General features: G+C 40.3%; 1 protein-coding gene across 1 annotated transcript in view; it reads left to right on the forward strand.

Moving 5' to 3' along the window:
• Window positions 1-6,215, forward strand: part of HSD17B6 (hydroxysteroid (17-beta) dehydrogenase 6) — a 19,573-nt gene extending 13,358 nt beyond the window's left edge. Inside the window, exons 3-4 of the mRNA XM_006859455.1 lie at window positions 419-582; window positions 5,998-6,215. Coding sequence (XP_006859517.1) covers window positions 419-582; window positions 5,998-6,215 — 382 coding nt within the window. The remainder of the gene's footprint in view (window positions 1-418; window positions 583-5,997) is intronic.
• The last annotated feature ends 7,179 nt before the right edge of the window (window positions 6,216-13,394 follow it).

The raw sequence follows: 13,394 nt of genomic DNA on the forward strand, positions 1-13,394 counted from the left end.
CAACTGCCTCTTGGTCCAGGTACAGAATCCTCATGAGCACAATAAGTGTTCAGGAATACTCATACTTCGCAATGTTGTCCATAGCTTGTCATGATCCACACAATCGGAAGCATTTGTATAGTCAATAAAGCACAGGTAAACATCTTTCTGGTATTTTACTTAATAATTGTTAGTTACAGGAGTGGCTGTAAAGTTGAATGCTATGGTAATTCATTTAATTCTGTCCCAAGTGTTCAACCTAGGAATGTTTAAAGTTTTTCTTGTCTCCTTTGTATTTTTAAATTCAGTAAAGATGTTTTAATAATGTCTTCCTCCTCAGCCCTCCCCCCGCCCGTGAAAGTCATGAAAGTCCAGTCTTAATGAAAGCATTGAAATTGTGGTGACTTTCAAAGGAATTATTTGGAGGGTTTTGTTTCAGGCGTGAGCTTCAACATTTTGGAGTGAAAATCAGCATAGTTGAACCTGGCTACTTCAGAACCGGAATGACAGACCTTCAGCTGTCTTTAGAGAAAATGAAGCAAGCTTGGGAAGAAGCGCCTGCCGATATCAAGGAGACTTATGGACAGCAGTTTTTTGATGCCTGTGAGCATTTTTCTTTTGATAAGGATAATGGGTACCCTTGTACTTTGCATGTGAAGGGGAAAGAGGGTTGGTGAAGAGTGATTGGCAGATCCACTGAGAACAAAGCCTTCTTAGGGTAGGAGGGAGTCAACGAACATTTAGGTTGTTTCTAATGCCCACACAGTTGGCATAGTGATGCCAGTCACAGCTGAGGAGTCCACATAGGGCCTGTGGACCTGAGCACTAAGGAGGAATTCCATGGTTAGGGACATGGAATCTTTGAATCTGGAGCAGAAGTGTCTCTCAGTACTTCAGCAGGCGGGGTGCGAGGCCTGCTCCACTGAAGTGCAGCCTCCAGGATTGTTTCCTTATTCAAGAGGTTGTTGTTGTTGTTAAGTGCCGTCCAGTCGATTCCGACCCATAGTGACCCTGTATAGGGATTCCAAGGAGCAGCTAGTGAGCTTGAACTGCTGACCTTGCAGTTCAAACGGCTGTGCAATCTGGTGCATTAACCCACAGCGCCACACCAGGAGAGAGGGTATAATTATGGAGAGGTAAGTGGGAGAGGGCCAAGTTTGCAGGACTTTGTGGGCCAATCGAGGAACCTGGGTGTCACAGTGGTTAAGCACTTGGCTGCAAACTGAAAGGTAGGAAATTCAAATGCACTAGCTGCTCTGTGGGAGAAAGATGTGGCAGTCTGCTTCCCTTAAGATTTGTTGTTGTTGTTAAGTGTTGTTGACCTTGGAAACCCTACGGGGCACTTCTACTCTATTTTATAGCTGCTGTGAGTCAGAATTGATTCAATGACAGTGGGTTGAGTGGGCCATTCCAAGAGACGGGACTTCGTGTCCAGGCTATAGGAGTCCTTTAGGAGGAAATGAGAAAGATCATTCTGATGACAAGTAGCTTGGGAGTGGAGACAAGACAGCCCTCTTAGTAGAAGTAAGCCATGTGCCTGGGGGTAGGATTGAGCCTTTCTGGGGCAAGAGATGCTTTTGTTTCCCACAAAGATGTCAGCAGCTTGCCACAGCCAATGGGAATAGCCCTCTTCTATTTCAAACAAAGGCCTTGTGGTGTAAAACAGCAGCCTTGTTTGTTAAAGGAGTGGTTGCAAAGTTGGCTTTGGGTAATGCTGCAGTCCAGGGAAAAGGAGAAGGGGGATGTACAGAGAGAAGTTTCTGATATAGAGCCCTGGGTTTTGAGTACATTAGGCCCAAGAGGGTAACCATTAATAAAGAGAAGAAATGCATTCAAGGAAACAGTACCCAAATCACTCAAAACTTATAACCTATTGTTGTTATTAGGTGCCATCGAGTGTGTACCGACTCATAGCGACATTATGCACAGCAGAATGAAACATTGCCCGATCCTGGGCCAACCTCACTATCATTGCCACGCCTGAGCCCATTGATGCTGCCACTTTGCCAATCCATCTTGCTGGGAGTCTTCCTCTTTTTCTCTGACCTTACCAAAGATGATATTCTCCTCCAGCGACTGGGCCCTCCTGACAGTATGTCCAAAGTATGAGAGACGAAGTTTGGCTATCCTGGTCTCCAAGGAGCACTTTGGCTGCACTTCATCCAACACACATCAGTTGGTTCTTTTGGCAGCTCATGGCATTTTCAATATTCTCCAACACCATAACTCAAAAGCATCAATTCTTCTACAGTCTTCCTTATTCACTGTCCAGCTTTCTCATGCATATCAGGTTATTGAAAATACTATGGCTTGGGTCAGGCGCACCTTAGTCTTCAGGCCGACATCTTTGCTCTTCAACACTTTAAAAAGGTCTTGTGCAGCAGATTTGCCTAATGAAATACGTCGTCTGATTTCTTGACTGCTGCTTCCATGAGTGTTGATAATTGATCCAAGAAGAATGAAGTCCTTGACAACGTCAATCTTTTCTCCGTTGATAAGAATGCTGTTTATTGGTCCAGTGATGAGGATTTTTGTTTGCTTGACATTGAAATGTAATCCATACCAAAGGCTGTGTTCTTTGATCTTCATCAGTAAATGTTTTAAGTCTTCTTCACTTTTAGCAAGCAAGGTTGTATCATCTGCATATCGCAGGTTGTTAATGAGTCTTCCTTCAATCCTGATGCCATGTTTTTCTTCATAGAACCCAGTTTCTCGGATTCTTTGCTCAGCATACAGGTTGAGTAAGTATGGTGAAAGAATACAACCTTGTCGCACACCTTTCTTAATTTTAAAACATTTAGTGTTCCCATGTTCTGTTTGAACAACTGCCTCTTGGTCCATGTACAGATTCCTCATAAGCACAATTAAGTGTTCAGGAATACTCATACTTCGCAATGTTGTCCGTAGCTTGTCATGATCCACACAATCAAAAGCCTTTGTGTAGTCAATAAAGCACAGGTAAACATCTTTCTGATATTCTCTGCTTTCAGTCAAGATCCATCAGACATCAGCAATGATATCCTTTGTTCCACGGCCTCTTCTGAATCCGGCTTGAACCTCTGGAAGTTCTCTGTCAATGTATGCTTGTAGCTGTTTCTGTATTACGTTTAGTAAAACTTTACTCACATGGGATATCAAAGATACCGTGCGATGATTTCCGCATTCCGTTGGGTCACCTCTCTTTGGAATGGGCAAAAATATGGATCTCTTCTGATCAGTTGGCCAGATAGTTGTCTTCCAGATTTCTTGGCAGAGATGAGTGAGTGCCTCCTGTGCCACCTCACTTTCTTGAAAGATTTCAATTTGTGTTCCTGGAGCCTTGTTCTTTACCAATTCCTTCAATGCACCTTGGACTTCTTCCTTCAGTATCATTGGCTCTTGATCATATGTTACCTGTTGAAACAGTTGAACATCAACCATTTTCTTTTGGTATAGGGACTCTGTGTATTCCTTCCATCTTCTTTTGATGCTTTCTTCATCATAATAATTTGCACAGAGAATCCTTCAATAATGAAAGCCGAGGCTTAATTTTTTTCTTCAGTTACCCCAGCATGAGAAATGCTGAGTGTGTTCTTCGTTTTTGGTTTTCTGCCTCCAGATCTTTGCACATTTTGTTGTAATCTTTGGCTCTATCTTCTCTAGCTGATCTTTGAAATTTTCTTGTACCTCTTCGTTTCTTCCATTTGCTTCAGCATCTCTATGCTGGAGAGCAAGTTTCAGTGTTTCTTCTGACATCTATTTTGACCTTTTCCTTCTTTCTCAATGACTTTTTGCTTTCTACCTGTATGATATTCTTGATGTCATCCCACAACTCGTCCAGTCTTTGTTCTTTAGTGTTTAATGTATCAAATCTGTTCTTCAGATGGGATATATTCAAGGTCATATTTTGGCTCTCTTGGACTTGTTTTCATTTTCTTCAGCTTCAGTTTGAATTTGCATATGAGCAATTGATGATCTGTTCCACAATCTGCCCTATTAGGTAGCTGTATTTTCCAACTTGCCAGAGGGCTGGCCATTGTTCTAAGCTCTTCTCCACCTAAAGTTTTAAATAATTTATTAAGGAATTTACCCCCCACCCTTATGTGTATATGTCTATTATTTGAAGACAAAAGTCAATAGGAAAATTGGATTAAGAAGTGACTATATGTAAAAGCCTGGAGTCTTGGTGTGGCGCTGTAGGATAAGCTCTGGATTACTAACTGCAAGGTTGGTGGTTCAGACTCACCATCTGCTCCTGTTAAACCTTATACAAGGTCACTATGAATTGGAACCAACTCAACTGGCACTTAACAGCAGCAATGTATGTAAAAGCAGGGATACATATTATTTCATGATTTAAAAGGAGTTGAAATTGTTCATATGTTTGTCAATGGAACTGAATAATCTAGATTATTGCTATCCAATAGAAAAATAATGGCATTTGTAGTCATACATTTTTTAGTAGCTACATTAAAAAAAGGAAAAAGAATGGGTGAATTTAATTTTTATAAGTATATTATATTTAATCAACTATATCTAAAATACTATCATCTCAACATGTTAATATTAATATGAATTTATTAAAAGGACATTTTATATTTTATTCTTTTTTGACATTAGTGTTTGAAAATTTAAAATTTTGGGTGCCAATTTTTGATTGGAAGTACTTGATCTGTATTTAGATTTAGTAAAATTTATAGTTGCTAGCAGCATTATTTATAATAGCTAAAAAATGAAAACAATCAAAATGTCCATTAGCTGGTGTATACATAAACAAAATGTGGCATTTCCATACAATGGAATATAAATATTATTTGGCAATTGAGAGGAATTAAGTACTTTTACATGCTACAGCATGGATGAGCCTTGAAAATATTATGCTCAGTGAAAGAAACCAGTCATGATGAACCATAAAATATTTACATGGATAGTAAATGTCCTGAAGAGGTAAACCATACAGACAGAAAGTAGATTAGTTAGTGTTGCCTGAGGTTAGTGTCAGCTGGGGAGAAATGGAGAGTGATTGCTTATTAGTTATGGGGTTTTTTTTTTTTTGGATGATAAAAATGTTCTAAATTCAGATTATAGTGATGGTTGTGTAACTTTTTAATTTATTTTTATTTTTAAAGTTTTTATTGTGAATTAAGTAATGGTTGACATGGGAGAACATTAGCTTGACATTTATCCTATCATATATTGTTTCATTGCAATGATTACAATCCCCTCCATTCATGATCATACAACCAAATGGTACACCAGCAAAGCTCCCCTCCCCCAGCACACAGACCTTCTCCTTCCCTACCTCCAGAGTGCCCAGCCACTCCCTCTCTCCATGTCATTGTCTCTCTGCGTCCATCTCTGATGACTCTGCTTCTCTGGATAGGGTCCAGCACTTGGCTCTTCTCCCGTGGTGATCCCAGGGACCTCTGATCCTAGACTGTGTAACTTTGAATATATTAAAAACCATTAATTAGTTTTAAGTGGCTAAATATCATGATGTGTGAATTTTATCGCTACAAAGATATTAAAGCACTTAAAAAAGTAGGTTTACATATCTATGTTATTTCATATATACTTAAAAGTTTTCTAATAGCTAAATTGAAATTTTACATTAAAGTTAATTAAGATAAAATAAAATGAAAATTTTAGTTTTCACTTACAGTGGTCAAATTTTAAGGGCAGTTATCATGTTGGAAAATACAGGTCTTGACTGGCCTAACCTTTGTAGAAATTAAGCTTGGTTAAATTTATGTGACTGGACCCCTGAGTGGTGAAAAGTTAATTGCACAACTGCTGGCCAAAAAGTTGGTGATCCAGACCCTTCTAGAGGCACTTCAGAAGACAAGCTTGGTGATTTACTTTCAAAAGGCCACATCCTTGAGAACGCTGTGGAGTGGTTCTACTCTGCACACATGGAGTCTCCGTGAGTTGGAATTGACTACCCGGCAACTGACAACAACAGATTTCTGTGACTGCATGCAGCAGGCTCTTAAAGACAGGAATAAGATTGCTGACTACCCTTTCTCTTTTTGTGGACAGATTACAACAGGACCAAACAAGGGCTGTTGAGGTGTAGCACCAACCTGAACCTGGTCACTGACTGCATGGAACATGCTCTGACATCTGTGCATCCCCGCACTCGGTACTCAGCTGGTTGGGATGCTCAATTTTTCTTCATCCCTTTATCTTATCTACCGACATCACTAGCAGACTATATATTAACTAGATCTTTGCCCAAGCCAGCTCAGGCTGTCTAAAGAAAGCTGGTTAGATGGCTTTTGGAAGGAAGAAGATAAAAATCCAAAATTGATGTATGTTAATAATCCTTATTTAGAACCTGGACTTTTTGTACCAATACGGTTTCTTGCCTAAACTCATTTATGTGGCAATGCCGATTAAAAGCATTGTTTATGTTCCAGATATCCAATGCTTTACTCCTTAAGGCAATGCATCATTTTTTGATGAGATTGTTTCCAAAATGCCGTATACTTCCTGGCCCTATTAAACAGTAGAGTGAAAACAGTGTAACCGGTTGTGATGTTGTTTCTCTGTGTACATGATTGGTGCTCCTGTTCTATGATACACTACTGCTAGAAACTGCTGAGGAATCAATATGGGAGACTGTTGACCCATACTCAAAATGGGTCTATCCCGTGGTACTTTCAAATCAACATTTGATTTTGTTTTTTCCTACTATATTGCCATTTAGAAACGATATTTCTTCCTTATTTATAAAGAAATTTAAAATTTTAAGTGAAAATACACATAATTAATAGAGCTCTGGTAGCATAGTGGTTACGAATTGGGCTGCTAATTTCATGGTCAGCAGTTCGAAACTACCAGATGTTCAGTGGGAGAAAGATGAGGCTTTCTGTTCTCGTAAAAATTTACAGCCTCAGAAACCCTATACGGGGTAACTGTGAGTTGGAACCAACTTCACAGCACATAACAACAACAACAACACATACACACACACACACACACACACAGAGTTAAATATTTAGTTCTTTAAAACTTAAAATAAAAAATCCTACCTTTTCCCTACCCTAGTGCTTTTCCCCTAGACAAATGCTGTCAACTTTTAGCTATGTTTCTGGTATTTACTGCCATATTTCTAATAATATACTACTATTTCCTGATTTACTAATTTTGGACATTCTTGATTGACATTTTTTTGTGTTCATTTCAAATGCCTTTAAAAAATGTTTTATTGTGAATTATGTGATAGTTTACATGGGAGAACATTAGTTTTACATTCCTCATATCATTGCCATGGTTACAGTCCCCTCCATGCATCATCAACCAACCAAAGGGTATACCCTACAAGCCTTCCCCCCCTTCCCCTCTGGTCATCAGCAGCATACAGCCCATCTCCCTTTCTGGGTCTAAAGTCCCCAGCTGCTCCACTCCATCTCTCCACGTCATCCTCTCTGCCTCCATCTCTGGTATCACTGCTTCTCTGGGTATGGTCCTGCTCTCCGCTCTTCTCCCTTGACGGTCCCAGGGACCTCCGCTTCTAGACTGCAAAGTTAATCACTCCCCTCCTTGCTACAAAATGTCTACCTTTACATTTCTAACCCTCACAATCAGTCCTGATAACAATTATTCACTACTGTATCACAAGAGACCTATCTGCATTTCCTTTCATCAGTCCCACCTAGACAATGGAAATTCTGTCTTCCTCCATGCCCTCTGGATCTAGATTCCCTCTTGAAAGCTTGTAAGCCAGTTACTTCTTGCCTTTGTAGTCCCCCCACCCCCCCCAACTTTGAGTAGCCAACGTCCAAGTTGCCCATCCTTGTCTAGTGTATGGAGGGGGTGGGAATGATCTTCGCTGTAAAGATTTGTTCCCTCTTTTGAGCTACTGCATCCATAGGTATAGGTCAAGTTCATCAAATTGTATCAGATTACTCGTTTTTTCCTCTTCTTTCTTCTTCTAGTTGAGTTTTGATCATCCAGTCATTGAAGCCAGGTCAAGTGGGTATTATCTGCAAGTGTGGGTGTTCCTGTGCCTATGCCCTCTCTTCTTATCAGCTGGATGCTTCACTCTCCACTCTAGTCCTCTGTGGCTATGTCACTGACTCTGGGCCCAAGAGTCCCCAGAGTCTTGCCACACTGCTGGCCAACCAGGTCTCAATTGATTGACTTATTAAAACAGAATTTTATTTATTTTGTTATTATTGAGAATATACACAACAAAGCATACACCAATCAATAATTTCTACATGTACCATTTAGTGACATTGATTATATTCTTTGAGTTGTGAGACCATTCTCACCCTCCTTTTCTGAGTTGTTCTTCACCACTAATATAAACTTGCTGCCACCTAAGTTCCTATCTAATCTTTCAAGTTGTTGCTGTCAATTTGATCTCATACTTCAAAGAGTGCATGGATAATTTCTTAGGGAAAGATTATCACAAAGCTGCTTCTAAGGAGGCAGAGGTTAAGGATGCTCCAAATGTCCTATTTTTCTAACTACTGTACCACTCATCTCTGATATCAACTACTTGGTACTCTCCTGTCTCTGGGTTTCATCATTCACTACAGCATCTCGCAGAACTTGCAAACCATGAAGGAATCGGCTCATGCAGTTGTGGAGGCGGACAATTCCCAAATTCCTAAGTCAGGTGTCAGTCTGGAGGCTTCTGATTCATGTGGTTGCAGGGGCTGATGAGCCCGAATCAGCTGGTCACATGGCAGGCTGCTGGCTCACAAGACTGCAGAAGCTGGTGAATCAGGTCAGATGGTAGACTGTGGCTCAAGTTCCAATAACTGGAGGTCCTGTGATGACGAGCCAACTGCAGGACCCAAAGAAAGAGAGAAACTTTGCCAGAGCATTGATGAGACCTTGGATGCAGACCATACCCCTCAAAGAAACTCTCCTTACTTGAGCAAAGTGGTACAAGGGAGTGAAGGGTGGTGATGGTGGTGATTTGAGTTATACCCTCTAGTAAGGTGGTGACTCAAGAGACATCTCACCCTAATCCTGTTTCATTAAATGACAGACAACTCACTCCCAAGTGGGACCATCATCACAGGCACAGAAACACATCACAAAATGGAGGATAACTGTACCTTTATATAACTGCCAACCCACTGAGAATCATGGTCCAGTCAAGTTGACACATAGCCTAAACCATCACAGGTTCTATACACCTTATTTGCATTAACAGCAAGCTGCTTAACTTCCTCAGTGGGCCACAAGTACCATATTTGTATAGTCCTATTAATTCTTGGGGAGTCCTGGTGTGGTAATGTGGGTTAAAGTGCCAGACTGCAAAGCCATTTAAACTGCAAGTTCGGCAGTTCAAGCTCACCAGCTGCTCCTTGGAAACCCTATACAGGGTCGCTATGGGTTGGAACTGACTTGACAGCACTTAACAACACCAACATTGATTCTTGGGCAGTTCTGGTGTGGCACTGTGGGTTAGTTAATGCACTGGTCTGCAATGTTAGTTTGAACCACAAGGTTGGTGGTTCAAGCTCATTAGCCGCTCCTTGGAGACCCTACACAGGGTTGCTATGGGTCAGAACTGACTCAATGGCACTTAACAACAACAACAATGCATTCTTGTGTTTCCTGGTGTGGTGCTATGGGATAAAGTACTAGACTACAAGGTCGGTCAGTTTGAACCACAGGGTTGGTGGTTCAAACTCACCAGCTTCTCCTCAGAAACCCTATACAGGGTCGCTATGAGTCGTAATCGACTTGATGGCACTTAACAACAACAACAACAACAATAATCCATTCTTTCTGTGGAAGTTACAAAGATTAGCTACATGTAGTTAAGTAATTCACTGCACCACAAAGAGTATAATGCTCTTTTTTTTTACTAGTTAAAAAAAACTATTGTTTTTTTGTTTTTTTTTTACTAGTTAAACTAAACTATTTTTTACTAGTTAAACTAAACTATTGTTTGGTTTTAAGAAGACTCAGGGGATATTTTGGAGTCCTGGTGTGGTGCTGTGGGCTAATGTGGCAGACTGCAAAGTCCTTTGAACTGCAAGGTTGGTGGTTCAAGCTCACCAGCTGCTCCTTGGAAACCCTATACAGGGTGGCTATGGGTCAGAATTGACTTGAGGGCATTTAACAACAACAACAAAGGGGATATTTTTGGTTTAAGATTTGAAGGTTATTTCAGGGCAACAGTTTCAGAGTTTACCTACCCCTTCATAGCTCAGGAAGTGTACCATCCATGAAAATTTAAAATTCTGTTCTGCACCACTCCCCCTTTGAGTAGGGTTTACCTATAGAATCTTTGATCATAATGTTCAGTAGTGGTAGCTGGGCACTTTCCAGTTCTGGTCTCATGACAAAACAGCTGTGCAGGGAGCAATTAGCCACACATTCCACATCTCCCTCCTAGTCCTGACTCTCCTGCTGTTAGTCCCGGTGAATAGAGACCAAGTGTGCCTTAGATAGCTGCTTGCAAGCTTTGAAGACTCCCAGGCACTACACATTGAACTAGAAGATAGAACAGAAGTACTAAACTCATTATTAGGCCAATTAACCGGGAAGTCCAATGAAACCACTACCTTAAACCGCCAAACGAAACAACCAAATCCCATGAGATTTTTCATTGTATATAATCAGCTTCAGCAGTTACTATTTTGTTGGCATTGTAAGTATATCCTTTACATAACTTTTGCCACAATAATCGTTGTGCAACCCTACCCTTAAAGTGGTATTTCCATCACTGTCCCACACCACTTCCTTTTCTCCTTCCCTTGGGGAAATCATTGATAATAAATTTTGTTCTCTATGCATTTGTTCTTTTCTTGTCTTTTTATATAAGTGAAGTTATACAGTATCTGTCCTTTTGTGTTGGACCTCAGCACAATGGCTTCTAGCCTCATCTATATATTCTAGCACATATCAAGACTTAATTTCTTTTCGTCATTCTTCAGGTCTGAAGCTTAACTCACTCCCGTGTCTCAATTTCCAGCCCACCAATAGATTGGTCTCTAAGGGGAACACTAACACTAATTAGGTCTGCATACCTTAGGGTAATCAACCATTTGGATCAAAAGGGCAGCATTTACCCAAGGACAAAATTAAGAAGGGATAGGAAAAAGGAGGAATGGAAACAGGAAATGGGATAAGTGATGTTGTGTTGCAGGGATTGCAATCAAAAAGAGGAAACAAAAATGTAAATGTAAAAGTGATGATCTGCTCTATAAACCACCAAATCCACAATAAAAAGTTACAAAGAAAACCCACACACTACTTAATTTAGCTTACATAGTGTGTACCACATTTTGTTCATCTATTTATTTGTTGATGGGTGTGTAGGATGTTTGACTTTGTTATGATAAATGAGAATTTAGCTTTCTCATATCACTTTCCTGCCCCTTTCCTTTCTACCGGTATTTCTAATTTAATTTTATCATATTTTCAGTTAAACTAATAGGGTTCATATTATTATATATGTGAGTACAAAGGACTTAAAGAAATTCATGGAAGAATTTCATTAGCTTTTAATTCCATTTTCCATGAACTTTTTGAAGCCCCTTCATAGTACTTTTTTAACCAGACATTTTTCTTTGTAGTAACACTTTTGCTTGGAGTTAATTATTGCCTTACTTATTTGCTTGCATAGTTTTCTATTTACCTTAAGTTTTCTTCAGTTGTCACCTCATGTCTGTCAGAATATTATCAGGACTCCTGGTGTGGTGCTGTAGGATCAGCACGGGACTATGAACCACAAGGTTCACAGTTCAAATCTACCAGCTGCTCCTTGGAAACCCTATACAGGGTCACTATGAGTTGGAATCATCAACTCGATAGCTAGCACTTAACAACAACAATTTTTCTCAGCAGTGAAATAAATGATAGAATCTGCCCAGTATACCTCCCCCACCCCAACCCCCATGGATCTCCCTCTCAAAGCTTTATTCTCCTGTTTCTGCGTGGGCTGGTTTTGTCTAGTTCTGTTATTGTTACTCTCCTAGGATTTCACTTTCTTTCTTTTGTTGTCTGCTTTCCTGTTTCCTGGAGCACAAGGCCCCTATGATTTCCTCTCTTAATTAGAAGGAACTCATTCTTAACCACTAGTTTAACAAATCTTTGTGTATCTCAAAAGATCTCCATTATAATAGATTGGCTGAGTATGGAATTCTAGGATTGAAACTAATTTTCTCAGGATTCTTAAGATGTTGTTCATTTGTAGCATCCATTGTTTCGTCAAAAGCTCCAATTGCAATCTGATTTTTATCTTTGTATGTGTTGTTTTTGTCCCTCCTCTATGGAAGTTTTTAGAATCTTTTTATTTCAGGTGTCCTAAAATGGAGTCCTAGTTTCACTCTGTAGGATAAGTACTCAACCTTATGGTTGGTTTGAACTGCGAGGTTGGTGTTTCAAACTCACCAGCCACGTTTTGGAAACCCTATACAAGGTGGCTATGAGTAGCATAGTGGTTATGAATCGGGCTGCTAACCTCAAGGTCGGCAGTTCGAAACTACCAGCTGTTCCATGGGAGAAAGATGAGGCGTTCTGCTCCCGTAAAGATTTACAGCCTCGGAAACCCTGTGCAGGGTCACTATGAGTCGGAACCGACTCCATGGTACTTAACAACAACAACAATGAGTCAGAACAGACTTGACAACATTTAACAACAAAATTACAATACTGGATTTAGGAGATGATCTTTTATTCAGTTATTATCCTGAATACTTAGGACAATTCATGATGTAGGAGAAAACAAAACAAAACAACTCATTGCTGTCAAGTCAATTCTACCTCGTAGTAACCCTATAGGACAGAGTAGAGCTGCCCCCGAGGGCTTTGAGGTCTGTAATCTTTATGGAAGCAGATTCCCATATCTATCTTTGAAGAGTGGCTGGTGAGTTTGAACCACAGACCATTTGGTTAGCAGCTGAGTGCTTTAACTACTGCACCACTAGAGCTCTGCTATAGGAGAGAAAGGGGAGGAATTTTGGAGTAAAGGAGAATAGGTGAGAGAGGATGGGAATTGGTATACAAGAGGAAGGCTTGGCTTTAGCTAATGGCATGACTTCAAAAAGTAGAGGTTTTGTTTTTCTTCTATAAGTTTGGAGGTAGGTGTTCACTGGAATTGGTTCAGCTGCTTATCTACATCAGGGTCAAAGTATTTGCACATCTTTATGTATTTGAATTCATCCTGCCACCTCAAGGTTATGAGATAGTTTTGTTGCAAATCCAGATATTACAACACCATGAATAAAAAACCCCAAGCCAAACCCACTGCTCTCAGGCAAATTCTGACTCATAATGTCCCTGTAGAACAGAGTATAACTGCTCCTTCAGGTTTCTGAGACTGTGAATCTTCCCAGGAGCAGACAGCCTGATTTTTCTCCTGAGGAGTGACTGGTGGGTTTGAACCACTGCTGTGTAGTTAGCAGCTCAGCACTGTGCCAATAGGACTTAAAGAGGTGGACTAATGGGAACTCTGGCAC

Source organism: Chrysochloris asiatica, unplaced genomic scaffold (assembly GCF_000296735.1).
Source record: "Chrysochloris asiatica unplaced genomic scaffold, ChrAsi1.0 scaffold00033, whole genome shotgun sequence".
In the NCBI taxonomy this organism is placed as follows: Eukaryota; Metazoa; Chordata; class Mammalia; order Afrosoricida; family Chrysochloridae; genus Chrysochloris; species Chrysochloris asiatica.